The sequence below is a fragment of the Mus caroli genome, unplaced genomic scaffold (genome assembly GCF_978045245.1).
Source record: "Mus caroli unplaced genomic scaffold, Mus_caroli_1 scaffold_12, whole genome shotgun sequence".
Lineage (NCBI taxonomy): Eukaryota > Metazoa > Chordata > Mammalia > Rodentia > Muridae > Mus > Mus caroli.
In genome coordinates this window covers 46,404,219-46,421,654 of record NW_028227267.1, presented here as the reverse complement: position 1 = coordinate 46,421,654, position 17,436 = coordinate 46,404,219, and the positions used below count along the sequence as shown (strand labels likewise).

Genomic DNA, 17,436 nt, shown 5'->3' with positions numbered 1-17,436 from the left:
GGTACATGACTAGCCACAATGGTTGGGAATGATATCCTATCTTGAGAATAGCTGCCCTGATTTTAGCCCAAGAAGTGGGAGTGAGTAGGTAGGGGAGCAGGGCAGGGGGATGGTATAGGGCACTTTAGGGATAGCATTTTAAATGTAAATGAAGAAAATATCTAATAAAATAAAATAAAATAAAATAAAATAAAAAGAAGAGGATACTTCTCAAAGAGTAGCTGAAAAGCTCTTCCAGATACTGGACCAACAGTTTTACCAGTCCCATTGAATTGTGTCAAACCATAGCAAAGAATTCATAGACAAGACTTGTCAATAAACTGAATGATTTATGGATAGATGGGAAACTTCATGGTGCATGCAGACTTCAGAGTTCGGGTCTCATGCAGTAAAGAAGATTTCATTAATGGAAACACTACAAAACACTTAGTAGAGTGCAGGAAAAGGTGGATGGGCCTCCTTCTTACTTTGGGCCTATTGTACGCAAAAACAGGGAGGGATTCATCCCAATACCATTTGATTGGAATGCATGCTGCATTTCTTCCCATGCTCAGAGATAATCAGCTATCCAATCTATAACTATTGCTTTTTCATTACCCATTTTCTCCAGTTCTCCATAAAGGCTATTCATCTGACGACCTGAGAGACAGATTGGGCTTCTGACTACCCCACCATCCCCCCAGACACTTTGGAGCCTTGTCATAGTGATATTACATAGCTCAAGAAGGTAGACAAGACAACATAATAAATTTGGAAAGGCTTTACATGATTTTTCCACTATTTTACTGGAGAGTTTAAGTATCATTTTAGCATGCACTCAGCACACCCAGGTCAAGAAGGCAGAAGGAACAGATGTCAATGCCAAACAGATCCCCTCCTGAAATGATGGATCCATTAAAATTGAGGTTTCACTGGGCCAGAGGCCTTTCCATCCCCTATCCATCGCCTATCCATTATATTGAGTCTTAAGCATCTCATGAATACAGGATCATTATCCAATCTGGAAGAGTCTCAGGCCTGGAACTGAGAACTCAAAAAGGTAGAAACTGGAGAAGGGATAGGTAATGGGACTATGGAGCAGCAATTCAATGTCCCTGTAGGCCTTTATTCACAGATGCCTATTTTGTGTGGTTGTTTTGGAGACAGGAATAATGTGGGATTTTATCTTTTGAAGAATGGATGTAAACTTTACAAGTTGATGCTCTCCCTGAATCTGCCTTCCTCTATTGCCAAGTACAAGGGAGTTTTCTTTGCAACGAAATGGGGTTGTAAAACAGAGATTTAATGAAAACACATGGCTCAGTATAGTGAAACAATGTGTCCTTCCAAGGCATGTGCAGACTAAAAAATATAATCCAACTTGCATAAAAGTAAAGGTGCAGGAGGAGGATGTTTTTGGCCTCTGGGAAACAGGGCCTCCTGAGGAATAGGATTGTATGTTACATGAATACACACCAGAACTAGATTTATATTGAAGAAGAATCGCCCACATCCAATGATGCTAGATGCTAGCTTTAGATCCTATCACAGATGCGCTACCCATGCCATGGCCCTAACAAAATCTCCCCATTCAAATCATTTGACTTGTAGTGAAGCAGAGAGAAATGTCTCATTTTGGAAGGAGAAGTTGCCAAGGGTTAACCCCTGGGTCAAAAGAGAGACTCCAGGAAAGGGCACTTCAGAAACTGGTCAAGATGGGGCAAGCTGGCAAGCAGGTAAGCCATGGACATTCCCAGTGACATCATCAGTAGTCACTTCCCTTGACAATCTCTTGTATCCAGGAGAACCTTAGAATCTTCAGTGATGTCACCAGTGTTGTGGTAACAGAGTTGCCTGTGAGGAATTCCATTAGATCCTAATGGGTTCCCAAGCAGGTATGTTGTCCATGCTCCTCAGGGTATTTTGGAGGGAGAATATAATACAAACTGAGACCAGATCAAGGCAGAAGGACACTGTCCCTCTATCATGTTGGGAGAGGGCAAGAAAGAACTGGTCATGGAGAAGGCACAGTGAGACCTGGGCAAGGTTGGGGGAGATACATGGGGGATGTGGGCTTGAGCTGGTCCTTGCAGGAATATGGCGTTTGATCTGGATCCTTCAGATTCCTTAATGGTAAAGCCAGAGACAAGAATATCTGATGATTAGTTTTTTAGACAGTGTGGAATTGACAAGCCTGCAGTTGATTTGCTGAGAGATCTTTATTTTCCTATGAATGGCAAATTATTCAAAGACCCAGCTCTATGAGATTAACAAAGTGTTGCTCTCAGGAAAGAGTGTTGAAGCACTCCATGCTGATACAGTTTCCTCTAGGTTACATAAGCATGTGATGCCAAGAACAGAGAGCTATATTCCCCTGCTCATGTATCAAGGTTTCAGACACTTTGGTATTGAACAAGTATGATGTGGACTGATTCACAGTCTGGGGTCAGTGTAGTAGTGTATGAGCTCTCATTACACATTGTAAGAAGCCTAGAAAGGTGTTGGCTCATGGAAAGTTAGGGGCTGGTGTTTATTGTCTATTTTCTTGTGGTAGGAGGGATGGAATAAGTTGTAAGATATGAACTGAAAATGCCCTCCAAGTCTTCTTTCTGGAGCAGCTTATTATGAATTTCAGGCCTGGGAGATTGCAATAGGTTGTCAGGCATATGTTTAGTGATGGTGGATGGGAACAGGGACACAGCTGAGGAGACCAGCTTGAAGATAGCTTTCCTGCTCTTTCAGGGATTCACAGTGTCTGTAGATTTTCTTCTTCCTCAGGCTTCTGTGTGTGACAATGCATGGTTTCTGCTTTCCCTGCCCTACTTTCTATACACGTTTACTAGTGTTTATCTACTTACAGGGTCTGTTGTGAAGGCACCACCCCAAACTCCCAACAACAATGAGCAAGAGAAAAGAATCAAGAGGTTGGAGAAGCTCAAAAGAGATCTCCAGAACATAAAAAATGAGAGAGACAAACTCCAGGGAATCCTGGCCAAGTACTCTAACAAGGATTTGAATGACAGGTAGTCACTGTGCCTACCTCTTTACTATCTTGGGACCTTCCTGTTAAGCACAGATTCCCTCGTAAAACAGGACACTACAACCCCAGGCTGTCCACATATCCAAACATTTGGCTGATTGGAGTTTCAACACAGAACTTGAAGTTCAGATAGGAGTGAGATGGGGGTCACAGGAATTATGATGCCTCCAAAACTAAATCAGAGCCTTTAGCATGAATCACCATCTGGGGATGAAGGTAGTAATGTGTGAGCTCTCATCCTGCCTTTTAAGAAGCTTGCACAGGTGTTAGTTTGGGGGATTTGCTAGGTATTGTGTGTTTATGGCCTATCCTTTTAAAATTGATCTGGAGGTAATTTGGGTGCAATTGACCCTGCCAACAGCTGGAGTGGCCTCGTCCCACATATTACTTCTCAGTATGACAGGATTGGCTGCAGTTCATCACTGCTTTTCTCAGATTTTATTCATTATACTCTCAGATAATGCCACGTCATTATATTTATTTAGCATTCTGATTGAGTGTAAGTGTGTGTGTGTGTGTGTGTGTGTGTGTGTGTGTGTGTGTGTGTGTGTGTGTTTGCTTATCATCTGGAGAATCTATGTAATGTGACAGGTCATTATGTTTTGCCTGACACAATTTCTAGGAAATAACAGTGAGGAAGCAAGGAAGGATCATTCTGAACAGCACAGGACTTGACTTCTGTGCTTACATTCGAATCTCCTGGTATATGTTATAAAGGCTTTTCCCTGTAGATATGATTATGTCCTTTGGGAATTTTTGTAGTAATAGAGCCAAGGATTGCCAAATCCTTGTCTAAAAACAGGAGGAGAGTCATAGAGATTTAACGTGGTCCCAGGCCTGTTGCACAGGTTCCAGGAAAGTTCGTTGAGAGCTAATCTTTTTTTTTTTTTTGGATTTTATTTTATTTTATTTATTTTATATATATATTTTTATTACATATTTTCCTCAATTACATTTCCAATACTATCCCAAAAGTCCCCCATAGCGCCCCCCACTTCCCTACCCACCCATTCCCATTCTTTTGGCCCTGGCATTCCCCTATATTGGGGCATATAAAGTTTGCAAGTCCAATGGGCCTCTCTTTCCATTGATGGCCGACTAGGCCATCTTTCGATACATATGCAGCTAGAGACAAGAGCTCCAGGGTTCTGGTTAGTACATCATGTTGTTCCAACAATAGGGTTGCAGATCCCTTTAGCTCCTTGGGTACTTTCTCTAGCTTCTCCATTGGGAGCCCTGTGATACATCCAATAGCTGACTGTGAACATCCACTCCTGTGTTTGCTAGGCCCCGGCATCGTCTCACAAGAGACAGCTATATTTGGGTCCTTTCAGCAAAATCTTGCTAGTGTATGCAATGGTGTCAGCGTTTAGAAGCTGATTATGGGACGGATCCCTGGATACAGCAGTCTCTAAATGGTCCATCCTTTCATCACAGCTACGAACTTTGTCTCTGTACCTCCTTCCCTGGGTGTTTTGTTCCCAATTGACTTCTGTGCTTACATTCGAATCTCCTGGTATATGTTATAAAGGCTTTTCCCTGTAGATATGATTATGTCCTTTGGGAATTTTTGTAGTAATAGAGCCAAGGATTGCCAAATCCTTGTCTAAAAACAGGAGGAGAGTCATAGAGATTTAACGTGGTCCCAGGCCTGTTGCACAGGTTCCAGGAAAGTTCATTGAGAGCTAATCTATTATTTCAAGCCTCTTCAGTGAACTGAAGCAGGTGAGCTCCCTGCCATTACTTCCCTGTCTCTACTGGCCCCAGGCCAAAGGTAATAAATTTAATAAGCACCAAGTGGAACTGGTGACAAGAAGCTAGGTTGTAGCATACATGGGTTGGGGTAGTGCATGATTATCCTTGAATAGAAATGATTCTTGTACCCTTGGTTCACGGGATTATTTATTCCTTGGGCCATGTCCTCCCACAGGATCAACTTTGAGGCATTCATGCTTGAGATGCAACATGATCAGGTGATGACTGACCTGAAGAGAATGCCCAAGGACATCAGTGAGGCCTTGTACAAGTGCCAGGACTTGACTAAAGAAAATGAATATTACTGGTGAGTGACTAACATGGTCATGAAGCAAGAACTAGACACGGGATATGTCTGTCCATATGTGTCTTTGAAACAAAGTGAGGGCTCAGGTTCTATACTGTTTTCTCTAACAGGAAGCCTATCTGGTTTAAAGCAAGCCTGTAAGATTTTAACATCTTGTACTCTTTTTGGCAAAGTGTGTAGAGTCTGTGAGCCCCTCAAGTCATAGTCCTTTACAACTAAGTATCCTCAAGATAGAAAATGTTTACACCATGATGGAAATATTTATCAACCTTGAGCCTCTTGGGCTCTGAAATTAGATTCATAGATGAGGTTTCCCTGAGGAACATAGAACGACTGTGTGCTGCTTGGGTGTCTTCTCTCCTAGAGAAATTTTGCCCTATACCTAAAAAGAGGTGGTTTTTTAATACTGTAGACATATAAGCACATATGGACCCCATGTTCCCTTCTGAGGGATACATGAGTCCCTGTTGGTGTCAGTGGTTTCGGAAGTACCTTGGGATTTCTGGAAAGTGGCTGGCCTATGGATTTGACCTCTCTCTATGTGATGCTCCACGGACAATCTGGATACTTGTCTGGGGCTGTCTGGGTATCAAGGCTCATGATAGGGGAATGGTCCTTGGAGGAGTGGGAGGAAGATGGATATTGCCTGGAGTCATCATATTTTGTTTGTGGATCAGGTTCAGGAACTGCCACCTCCTGATTGAATCTAAGCTCATCCAGCTCAAAGTCAGGATGTTGCAGAAGGAGAACAGACAGCTGCTAAGGGAGCAGATTGCCTTTGAAGAATGCAACATAGAAACAAAAATACTATGTAAAGAAGGCAGCCAGAAGATCAAAGACAAATATAGCAGGCAAGCAGCAGGTAGGCTGAATGAAGCATCAGGGGCAAGTTGCCCTAATGTGTAAGCATAAACACAGTCAAGCCTATGCAACTGTCCTGAAACTTATGCAGGCTCTCTGCTATGTCCCATCCAGTTGTACAATTCTGTGATCATTACCAAGACTTTCTGTGTATTTGACCTTTTTTCAAGAAATTTAATTACTGCCATGCCTTCTCCTCGTCCTCCTCTTCCTCCTCCTCTTCCTCCTAGCAGTTGGACACCTCTAGTTGGCCACTATAAGGCAGAGGAGATCCTGGACCCCTTATACCATCACGTTCTTGCTCTATGGTATGGAGAGGTGCCTCAGGATGCCACTTCCTGAATTATCTAGGAACCAGGTCCTCTGTTCTGATCTATGGCAACTCACTCAGAGGGGCTTGTGCCCAGTCCCCTCCTAGGACAGTAGGGCAGCCTCTAATTTTAATGTTTTATAATTAAAGTCTTTAGTAAAAAAGAGTAAGTTCCACAATATACATATTTTAAAAATAAAAATTAGACTTCTTTGACTTTCTTGCATAAGTTAACCACCTAGACATTCAAGGTATGTCTGATTGGCTTCACCAAGAGGATTCAAAAAATCCTACTCTGCATCCCTCTCCTGACATAGGTTTCCTTAGTATGTCATGGCCCTGGCTTTGCTTCAGTACAGATTCCCCCTCAGAGTTTTTCAGAGTGCTGCATTTCAGAACAATCATTGCATGTCAATTCACTAGCCTCATTTTGACTGACATTGGAGATGATTTTTATATCACATGAACTGCAACGTGTTGAAATGTTCCTGTATAATAACCATTGTTAACTCTTTTAATTGGTGCTACCAGGGTCTTCTGAGATGTGGCCAAGGTAGGTTTAGGAGCAGAATATATTTCAGATGTTCTTTGACCCCTCTTTCCTAGGACCTTGAATCTTGTGTGCCAGCTTGTCTGTGCAAGGCTTACACCATACTTGTAGAATCAGCAAGTATATGCATGGAAAATGTTCCTGACAAGGAAATCAGTACAGGCCAAGGCACACAGGCTGGGTTAGTCTAAGAGCCTTTTACACATCTTAGGTCCCAATAATTTCTCAAGTGACAGGAAATGTTCTGAAACATAGCCATCTTTTCATAGCGGAGGTTGTGTCTCTATGTGTGTGTGTGAGTGTGTGTGTTTGTGTACATTTGTGTGTGTGTGTCCTCTTGTCCATGGGTGTTTAGCATGTGTGTTTTGTATTTTAGTAATGGTAGGTGCTTGTTATAGTTGCTTCATTATACAAGTGTGTATTCATGTACTCTTTTTGTATGTGTGTGTGCATGTGTCTTTGAAGGGATGCAATTGTGTGTCTCTGTACATATACGTATGTAATTGTGTCTATATATATTCATACATTTGCTTGGTCATTAAACATCTTAAATGGTAATGGAGGAAATCTTTAATGAGAATTGTACTCTGTCAATTCATATTGCATTTTAAGAACCTCAAACATAGTAGCCCATCTTCATGCCTATCCACCTAGGTCACTAGAACTAAAGAAGACAAAAATGGTATAAAATCTGATATTCCAAAATTTGTAGATTGAAAAATACTTATCTGTTTTGATTTTATTTGTAGGAAAACAAATAATTGTGGTACCTGGAAGTAAGGAAAAGGCTCCTATGTCAAATCCATGTGCCTGAGAGTCAAAAAAAGCTGGCTAAGGCTTTGTGTTCCTTCTCTGCACTTGGTGAATAGTGATTGCCCACTGGAAGATCAACAACAGCACCAAAAACAACAACTTAAATAATGGACTTTGTGTGAATCTAAGGGGCATGTCTCTCTTAAAAAGAAAAAAAAATGGCATCTTCTAACGGAACTGAATATGTTTGCTATGTATTAGTCAGTTTGTTTCACTAGCATTAGAAAGGTATGAGGAAGAATTTATTAACATCTCATCACCAATAAAAATTAAGGTTTTCAAAATTATTATTAATGTTAATTATTTATTTATATCCAGATCTCAGCTTCACCCTCCTCCCTTCACAATCCCTCTTTCCAGTGGCTCCCTGCTATCCACCCTTCCTACCCTTCTCCTCAGAATTGAGGAGGCCTCCTATGAATAACAACCAGCCTTGCATTATCAAGGTGCAGTATACCTAGGTGCATCTTTGTCTTTTCAGGCTAGATAAATCATGACAGTCAAGACAAGGGGATCCAAAGTTAGGCAATATTGTCAGAGACAATCTCTTCTCTAGTTTTACGATTCCCACTGGAAGACCAAGCTATGCAACTGTTACTTCTTTGGAGAAGGCCTAGGTTCATCCCCCATATATTCTCTGGTTCAAAGTTCAGTCTCTATGAGTTATTCAGAGCTCAGATTTGTTGAAACTGTAGGTTATCAAGTGGTGTCCTTGATCACTGTGGCTCCTTCAACCCTGCCTCTCCCTCTTCCACAGAATTCCCCAAGCCTCTGCATCTGTTTCCAGAAGCTGCTGAGTGAAGGCTTTCTCGCTAACAATAGTTATGCTAGATCCATGGCTGCACATATACACGAATATCATTAACTATGTCGGGGGTGGGGAGGCTCCATTTCTTGGCATGGGTCTCAAGTTGGGCAAACCATTATTTTGTGCTTTCATAAAATTCAACTTCATCTTTTACCATGCACATCTTAAAAGCAAGAAAAATTGTGGGTCTAAGTTTTGGTGGCTGAGTTGTTGTTTCAGTCCCTCCACTGGAAGTCTTGTCCGGTTACAGGAGATGGCCAGTTCAGAATCCAGACTTTCCAATTTGAGTCTAGAGCCACCCTAAAAGATTCCTGGGGTTTTCCACTGTCCTGGGATTCTAGCTCTTCCCAGAGAGCCTCCCACCCCCAATACAGGTGCTGCTATGAAGAGAGGTATGCAAGTGTTCTTGTGGTATGGTAGAGCATCATTTACATATATGCCCAGGCAAAGTTCAACTGGGTCTTGAGGTAGAAATATTTCCTGTTTTCAGAGAAAGCATCAAGTTGATTTCCAATATGGTAGGACAAATTTGTACTCCCTCTAGCAGCAGTGTTATCCTTGGCACACATTTTCATCAGCATGAGCTGTCCCTTGAGATTTTTACTTTATCCATTCTGAGGCCTGTAAGATCTCAGAGTACTTTTGATTTGCATTTCCCTGATGATGATGACTAAGAATATTGAACATATCCATAAGTGCTTCTAGGCCTAGTGAGATTCTTCTGTTGGAATACTCTCTTTAGATCTGTACCCAACTTTAAAATTGGGATAAAATTTTATTTAGTTTGTAGATACATAGTTTGATGAGTTATATAAGAGTTAGTGAAGATCTTTTCGCATTCTGTAGGTTGCACTTTTGCCCTTTTGATATTACCTGTGCCATTGTGAAGCTTTTCAGTTTTATGAAGTCCCATTTATTAAATTTTTGCTATAAGTGTTAGACCTGTTGGCATTCTGTACAGGAAGCTGTCTCCTGTGTGATTGTGTTCAAGGTTATTCCTCCCTTTCTCTTCTATCAGATTTAGTATATCATGTTTTAGATGAGGTCTTTGATCCAGTTGGACTTGTGTTTTGTGCAGGGTGAATAATATGGGTGTATTTTCATTCTTTAACATGCAGTCATTCAATTAGACCTGAGCCATTTGTTGAAGATGCTTTTTTTTTCCACCCCACTATACAGTTTTAGTTTCTTGGTGAAAAATTAAGTTCTCATCAAGGTAAGGGTATTTGCTTCTGGGTCTTCAGTTCAATTCCATTGGTCAAACTTTCTATATCCGTGCCTGTAGCACTTTGTTTGGTTGCTATTGCTCTCTAGTAAAGCTTAAATCAAAGATGGTGATGCCTCCAGAAATACCTTTACTGTAGGTGATTGTTTTGGTTTTACAGGGTTTTGGTATTGTTTTGTTTTTTGCTTTTGGTGGTGTTGGTTGTGGTGGTATGGTTTTTTGTTTGTTTTTTGTTTTTGATTTTCTTTCTTCTTTTTTTTTTTTTTGGCTTTCCATATTGAGTTGTGTAATGTCCTATCAAAGTCTGAAAAGAATTGTGTTGGAAATTTAATGGATGTTTTGCACTGAGTCTGTAGATTGCCTTTGGTAAGATGTCCACTCTTACTATGTAAATCCTACTAATCCATGAAAATGGGAGATCATTTCATCTGGTGATATTTTCTTCAATTTCTGTCTTACAGGTGTGAAAATTCCTGACATAAAGGTCTTACATTTGCTTGGATAGAGTTACACCAAGATATTTAATATTATTTGTGGCTATTGTGAAGTGTGTTGTTTCCCTAATTTCTTTCTCAGTCCAATAGATGGTAGGCAACTTTATGATGTACCACTTGCTCAATGCTATATACATATGCTGAAGAAACCTAGTTGTTAATTGGAAACATCTAATACATATCCTTGAAAGACACAACAGACTTTGTTTGATAATGAGTGTCTTTAACTCTAGGTTTAGACATTGGTATTCTTGTGTTCCACGTCTATAGCTAGGACTATAGATACTATCTTCAAAACAGTAAAAGAAAATGAATATAATGAACTCGTGGGATGTCACAATAGTGACGGTGATTGCAACCAAGCTGGAGACCAGAATTTGATCTCCAACAATTGAAAGACAAGAGTAAATTGATTCACAACTTGTCTTTTAGGCTTCACCCAAGTGTGGGGGTAACAAGCACAGAGATGGATACAATAATTCATAAGTGTATAAACAATGCACAACATGATAAAAATAGAGGGCACATGCCACAATTTATGGATTATTATACCATAAAAACCATTACATTGACCACTATGTATGTGTCTTGTGAAGAGATTCTAGCCTACATCAGACTCTCCTGTCCTTATCCAAGTTTCTCCTTCCCTTCCACTCTGACATACCCAAATGGGACTCACCTAAATTCATTGTCTATTGCTAGCAAATAGGGTTTAATGTGAAGGCACAGGACACAGTACTAACCTGATGCTGAGCCTTTGCAGTCAATGCATCCTGAAAGGCTTAGGATTTACCCATCACAGAAAGAGTCTTCAAAAGTAGCTTTGAATTACACTCTTTCAAAGACATGATTTCTTCCCCATGCTAATATCAATCTTCTGAGTTTAAAGAAGCCCCACACCCTACAGAAGGGACACTTTAACTTCTTCAATAACTGAATTTGAAGTACTAAGCCAGAATCCTAAAGGTTCTGTGTAATTCCAAAGCTTGAAAACTACCTGAAATATGGCATGAATAGCTGGACAGACATTCATCTGGAGGCATCTTCTCTGTCAACTTTTCAGGATGAAGAGCAGGGCCTTGTCCTCTACCATACTCTGTCCATCACAATAGGTTGACAATTTTCCTAATGAAACTGTTCATGCTAAGATGTAATCTAATAGCTTACATAATTTGGCACAAATCATCCCACTACACATTAAGGCAGGACACCATTTTCTGACCCAGACTGGTAACACTTAAAGAAAGAGACTCTAGTTAATTCTGTTTCCAATGTTATACAGGCTACTCACAAGCAGAGTGGCATAGTTTCCAGTATTCCTTGAGATGAACCTTAGGAGTGCTTCCTAAAAAGGCTAGCATGTTCTGGTTTCAAAATCCACATTGAAATATGCAGCTACCTATGAGTTAAAAAACTCTTTAATTCCAATATCTTTGCAGATAATGCATAAATGCAGGGCTATTCAGGCACTGTCTAGGAAGCTAAGCAGATCACAGAAAGAGTAACAAGAGATCTAGGATTTGTTGCAGGCTTGACAACACAATGAGTTCAATTTATCTTATAACTGTCAGCCTGCCTACAAAGTGACTGTGGTTTCTGAAAAACAAATAAAAATTACCTCTTGGATTTTCCAGTGTACACATAGCTGCCCCTGAAATTTAGTCTGCCTTATGTGGAAATGAGCCATGAACACAGACAGGTATACTTAAGAAAATCCTGTTTCCTGGTTGACTCATAAACTTCCAAGATCTGCCACCTGAAGCAGATCTGCTAATGTTTCAAGGACCCTGTTTGGTCAACTCATTGTTAATCTCCACCTTCTGGGGACCTGAAAAAGAGTAGTGGCTTCAAGAATGGTGGAAACCTTAGACCTTTCTCAGTCTCCTTGCATGAATTATCAGCCCAAATAGGGTGAATGTAATAAAACAAATTGAGCATTTTCTACCTTCATGATCCACACTGAAATTTGGTGTGAACTCTCAGCAGAGTTCATGACCAACAGGAGCACCTGGCCTCCCTTCTTCCCAATGGCCCTTACTGGTGTCCCCCTCCATTTTTTTCTATTCTCTTTTCTAATCTGAACAATCAGCCTTGGGAACTCAGATTTGGGGTATTTTGCCATTTCGTTCAGAATCTGTGTATTGCCTATGTCTCCCTTTAGGACTCTGTGAATCAGGCTGAGTTCTTCTTAAAGCTTTTTCCAGCTCTGCATCAGCAGATACCCATGGGAGCTTCTGGCCCCCCAGGCAGGTGATTTTCCAAAGCTCAGATAAGAGACATGACTGTGAACAACACCCTGACTCCTGCAGATGGATATCCGATGAACAAACTCCATGACTAGTTGTACAAGGAGGTCTTTGGGACTCCTCCAAATCTCCTTGCACTGCAGCTTCCCCTACAGTTTAATGGGGATGCCTTACATATTCAGAGGATCAATCCAGTATCAACAAGTTGGCAACATACTAGCATCCAGAAAGGCATGGTCCAGGAGAATCTGAGAGTCCTACATCTTCATCTGAAGGCTGCTAATATAACACTAATTTCAAAGCAGCTAGGTTGAGGGTCTTGACACAATGTCACATCTACTCCAACAGTGCCACACCTTCTTATTGTGCCAATAGGACAAAATGGCAATGCACATACTAAGAAAACATCTTTACCAACCTTATATCTGATAGAGGGCTAATATCCAAAATATACAAAGAACTCAAGAAGTTACACTCCAGAGAACCAAATAACCCTATTAATGAATAGGGTACAGAGATAAACAGAAAATTCTCAACGGAGGAATCTTGAATGGCTGAGATGTACTTAAAGAAATGTTCAACATCTTTAGTCATCAGGGAAATTCAAATAAAACTGATCCTGAGATTCCACATCACAGCAGTCAGATTGGCTAAAATCAAAACTCAACTGACGGCTGATGCTGGCAAAGATGTGATGAAAAAGAAAATTCCTCCATTTCTGCTGAGACAACAAGTTGGCAAAAATCACTTTGGAGATCAATCTGGCAATTTCTCAGAAAGTTGGAAATAGTTCTACCTTAAATGCAGCTATGCCACTATGGTGCATATAAGCAAAAGATTCTCCAATACATTAAAAGGAATATGCACCAGTATATTAATAGCAGCCTTATTATATAATAATCAGAAGATGAAAACAACCCAGATGTCCCTCAACAGAGGAATGGATACAGAAAATATGGTACATTGTACAGTGGAGTACTATACAGCTATTAAAAAAAAGACTTCATGAAATTTGAAGACCAATGGTTGGAAGCTGAAATATCATCTTGAGTTTGGTATCCCAGTCACAAAAGGACACATATGGTATGTACTTTTAATAAGTAGATGTTAGTCAAAAAACTGCATGGAATGCTCATGAAACAATTCACACACAATATGTAACCCAGAAAGAAGGAAGACCACACAAAATGTGGATGTTTCTGTCCTACTCAGAAGGGGGAAGACAAGAATTTTGGAGATAGGAGGAGAGAAGGATCTGGGATGGAGAGAAGAGTAAGAGGTAAGAGTGGGCTGGTTCAGATATGGGAGGAGATAGGGAAGAAGTACAGAGGGTAACTCATTTGAAAGGAGGTCTGTAGCCATGGGGGAGGGGGAAGTGTTTGTAGCCACTATAAAGTCCCAGATGCCAGGGACCCAAGAGATTCCCAGGATGAAACATGGAGGACATTAGCCTAAATACCAAACAAAGGGCAGGTATGAACTATACAAACCATATTCAGTGAATATGCATGGCCACAGTTGAAGAGTGGGGCCATTTAACTGCCTCAAAAATACTAATTCAGAATTACTTCTCTCAAAAGAAAATGCAGAGATAAAGAAAGGAGCAGAGATTGAAGGAAAGGCCACCCAGAGACTGACACACCTACTGTTCCATCCCATTTGCAAACACCAAACTCAGTCAATATAGCCAATGTGAAAAAATTTGGCTCTGACAGGAACCTGGTCTCTCTCTCTCTCTCTCTCTCTCTCTCTCTCTCTCTCTCTCTCTCTCTCTCTCTCTCTCTCTCTCTCTCTCTCTCTCCCCCACAGGGGGATAATCTTTTTGTCTTGTTTCCCTAAAGAGTGTAACAATGATAGATAACATATGTATCAAGTTAGGATTATGGGCAATCAGGAGATGTTTCAGTGTATCAGTACAGAGCAGTGCTTCTCAACCTTCCTTTTTTTTTTTTAATATTCTTTTATTACGTATTTTCCTCAATTACATTTCCAATGCTATCCCAAAAGTTCCCCATACCCCCCCCACTTACCTACCCACCCATTCCCATTCTTTTGGCCCTGGCATTCCCCTGCATTGGGGCATACAAAGTTTGCAAATCCAATGGCCTCTCTTTCCAGTGATGGCCGACTAGGCCATCTTTTGATACATACAAGAGCTCCGGGGTACTGGTCAGTTCATCATGCTGTTCCAACTATAGGGTTGCAGATCCCCACAGCTCCTTGGGTACTTTCTCCAGCCTGTGAGCATCCACTTCTGTGTTTGTTACCCCGGCATAGTTTCACAAGGGAGAGCTATATCTGGGTCCTTTCAGCAAAAGCTTGCTAGTGTATGCAATGGTGTCAGCATTTGGAAGCTGATTATGGGATGGATCCCTGGATATGGCAGTCTCTAGATGGTCCATCCTTTCATCACAGCTCCAAACTTTGTCTCTGTCACTGCTTCCATGAGTGTTTTGTTTCCAATTCTAAGAAGGGGCACAGTGTCCACACTTTGGTCTTCATTCTTCTTCAGTTTCATGCGTTTAGCAAATTGTATCTTTTATCTTGAGTATCCTAAGTTTTGGGCTAATATCCACTTATCAGTGAATACATATTGTGTGAGTTCCTTTGTGATTGTGTTACCTCACTCAAGATGATGCCCTCCAGGTCCATCCATTTGGCCAGGAATTTCATAAATTCAGTATTTTAATAGCTGAGTAGTACTCCATTGTGTAAATGTACCATAATTTCTGTATCCATTCCTCTGTTGAGGGGCATCTGGGTTCTTTCCAGCTTCTGGCTATTATAAATAGGGCTGCTATGAACATAGTGGAGCATGTGTCCTTCTTACCTGTTGGGACATCTTCTGGATATATGCCCAGGAGAGGTATTGCTGGATCCTCCGGTAGTACCATGTCCAATTTTATAAGGAACCGCCAGACTGATTTCCAGAGTGGTTGTACAAGCTTGCAATCCCACCAACAATGGAGGAGTGTTCCTCTTTCTCCACATCCTCACCTGCATCTGCTGTCACCTGAATTTTTCATCTTAGCCATTCTGACTGGTGTGAGGTGGAATCTCAGGGTTGTTTTGATTTGCATTTCCCTGATGATTAAAGATGTTGAACATTTTTTCAGGTGCTTCTCTACCATTCGGTATTCCTCAGGTGAGAATTCTTTGTTCAGTTCTGAGCCCCATTTTTTAATGGGGTTATTTGATTTTCTGGAGTCCACCTTCTTTAGTTCTTTATATATAATGGATATTAGTCCCCTATCTGATTTAGGATATGTAAAGATACTTTCCCAATCTGTTGGTGGTCTTTTTGTCTTATTGACAGTGTCTTTTGCCTTGCAGAAGCTTTGCAGTTTCATGAGGTCCCACTTGTCAATTCTCAATCTTACCGCACAAGCCATTGCTGTTCTATTCAAGAATTTTTCCCCTGTGCCCATATCTTCAAGGCTTTTTCCCACTTTCTCCTCTATAAGTTTCAGTGTCTCTGGTTTTATGTGAAGTTCCTTGATCCACTTGGATTTGACCTTAGTACAAGGAGATAGGAATGGATCAATTCGCATTCTTCTACATGATAACAACCAGTTGTGCCAGCACCATTTGTTGAAAATGCTGTCTTTCTTCCACTGGATGGTTTAGCTCCCTTGTCAAAGATCAAGTGACCATAGGTGTGTGGCTTCATTTCTGCATCTTCAATTATATTCCATTGGTCTACTTGTCTGTCAGTATACCAGTACCATGCCGTTTTTATCACAATTGCTCTGTAGGAAAGCTTTAGGTCAGGCATCGTGATTCCACCAGAGGTTCTTTTATCCTTGAGAAGAGTTTTTGCTATCCTAGGTTTCTTGTTACTCCAGATGAATTTGCAGATTGCACTTTCTAATTCGTTGAAGAATTCAGTTGGAATTTTGATGGGGATTGCATTGAATCTGTAGATTGCTTTTGGCAAGATAGCCATTTTTACAATATTGATCCTGCCAATCCATGAGCATGGGAGATCTTTCCATCTTCTGAGATCTTCTATAATTTCTTTCTTCAGAGACTTGAAGTTTTTATTATACAGATCTTTCACTTCTTTAGTTAGAGTCACACCAAGATATTTTATATTATTTGTGACTATTGAGAAGGGTGTTGTTTCCCTAATTTCTTTCTCAGCCTGTTTATTCTTTGTGTAGAGAAAGGCCATTGACTTGTTTGAGTTAATTTTATATCCAGCTACTTCACCGAAGCTGTTTATCAGGTTTAGGATTTCTCTGGTGGAATTTTTAGGGTCACTTATATATACTATCATATCATCTGCAAAAAGTGATATTTTGACTTCATCTTTTCCAATTTGTATCCCCTTGATCTCCTTTTGTTGTCGAATTGCTCTGGCTAGGACTTCAAGTACAATGTTGAATAGGTAGGGCGAGAGTGGACAGCCTTGTCTAGTCCCTGATTTTAGTGGGATTGCTTCCAGCTTCTCACCATTTACTTTGATGTTGGCTATCCCACTAAAATCAGGGACTAGACAAGGCTGTCCACTCTCTCCATACCTATTCAACATTGTGCTTCTCAACCTTCCTATCCTGTGACACTTTTATGAAGTTCTTTAGTTTTTGGTGATGCTCCCCGCCCCCTTACCACATAAGTATTGCAATGCTACTTCATAACTGTAACTTTTGTTATTGCTGTCTCTTGAAATGCTATGCAGACCGCCAAACATTGAGTGAGGGAACCCAGATTGTGAAGTTAGGGCAAGGACTGAAGGAGCAGAAGGGGTTTGTAACCCAATAGGGAGAAAAACAATGTCAACAAACCAGAGGCTCCATGGAAGCTTTTAAAGTCTGCCACCCTCCTCATAGATCCCTCCCAGACTCCATTTATTGCCCTTAATTGAGTAGATCTATTCTCTGGGGAAAGTTTCCATAGTTGAGGTATAAGCCTGAATGTACATACGAATACATAGATTATGACATTCTGTGTCTGTGGTGACTGGCTGATGAGATGGCTCAGTGGATAATGGTAATGCGACCAAGCATAGAGACCTGAGTTCCTTCCCTGTGACCCACATGATAGGA

At 40.8% G+C, this 17,436-nt stretch overlaps 1 protein-coding gene and 1 pseudogene across 2 annotated transcripts in view; one reads left to right on the top strand and one right to left on the bottom strand.

Annotated features, from left to right (window-relative positions):
• Window positions 1-17,436, bottom strand: part of LOC115030353 (uncharacterized) — a 264,511-nt pseudogene that overhangs the window by 157,234 nt on the left and 89,841 nt on the right. The window lies entirely within an intron of this gene.
• LOC147001828 (disks large homolog 5-like) lies at window positions 1,833-7,871 on the top strand. Its single transcript, XM_085828971.1, has 5 exons — window positions 1,833-1,874; window positions 2,840-3,002; window positions 4,950-5,081; window positions 5,759-5,943; window positions 7,552-7,871. Exons 1-5 carry the CDS (start codon window positions 1,859-1,861, stop codon window positions 7,614-7,616), a joined length of 561 nt encoding a protein of 186 aa, XP_085685097.1. The 5' UTR covers window positions 1,833-1,858; the 3' UTR covers window positions 7,617-7,871.

What these genes read in the sequence shown, in the direction of transcription:
- LOC147001828 (XM_085828971.1), top strand. An exon ending in AACAAGGATTTGAATGACAG is followed by an intron (nt 3,003 to 4,949) that starts GTAGTCACTGTG and finishes GTCCTCCCACAG; the next exon opens with GATCAACTTTGAGGCATTCA. An exon ending in AAAGAAAATGAATATTACTG is followed by an intron (nt 5,082 to 5,758) that starts GTGAGTGACTAA and finishes TTTGTGGATCAG; the next exon opens with GTTCAGGAACTGCCACCTCC.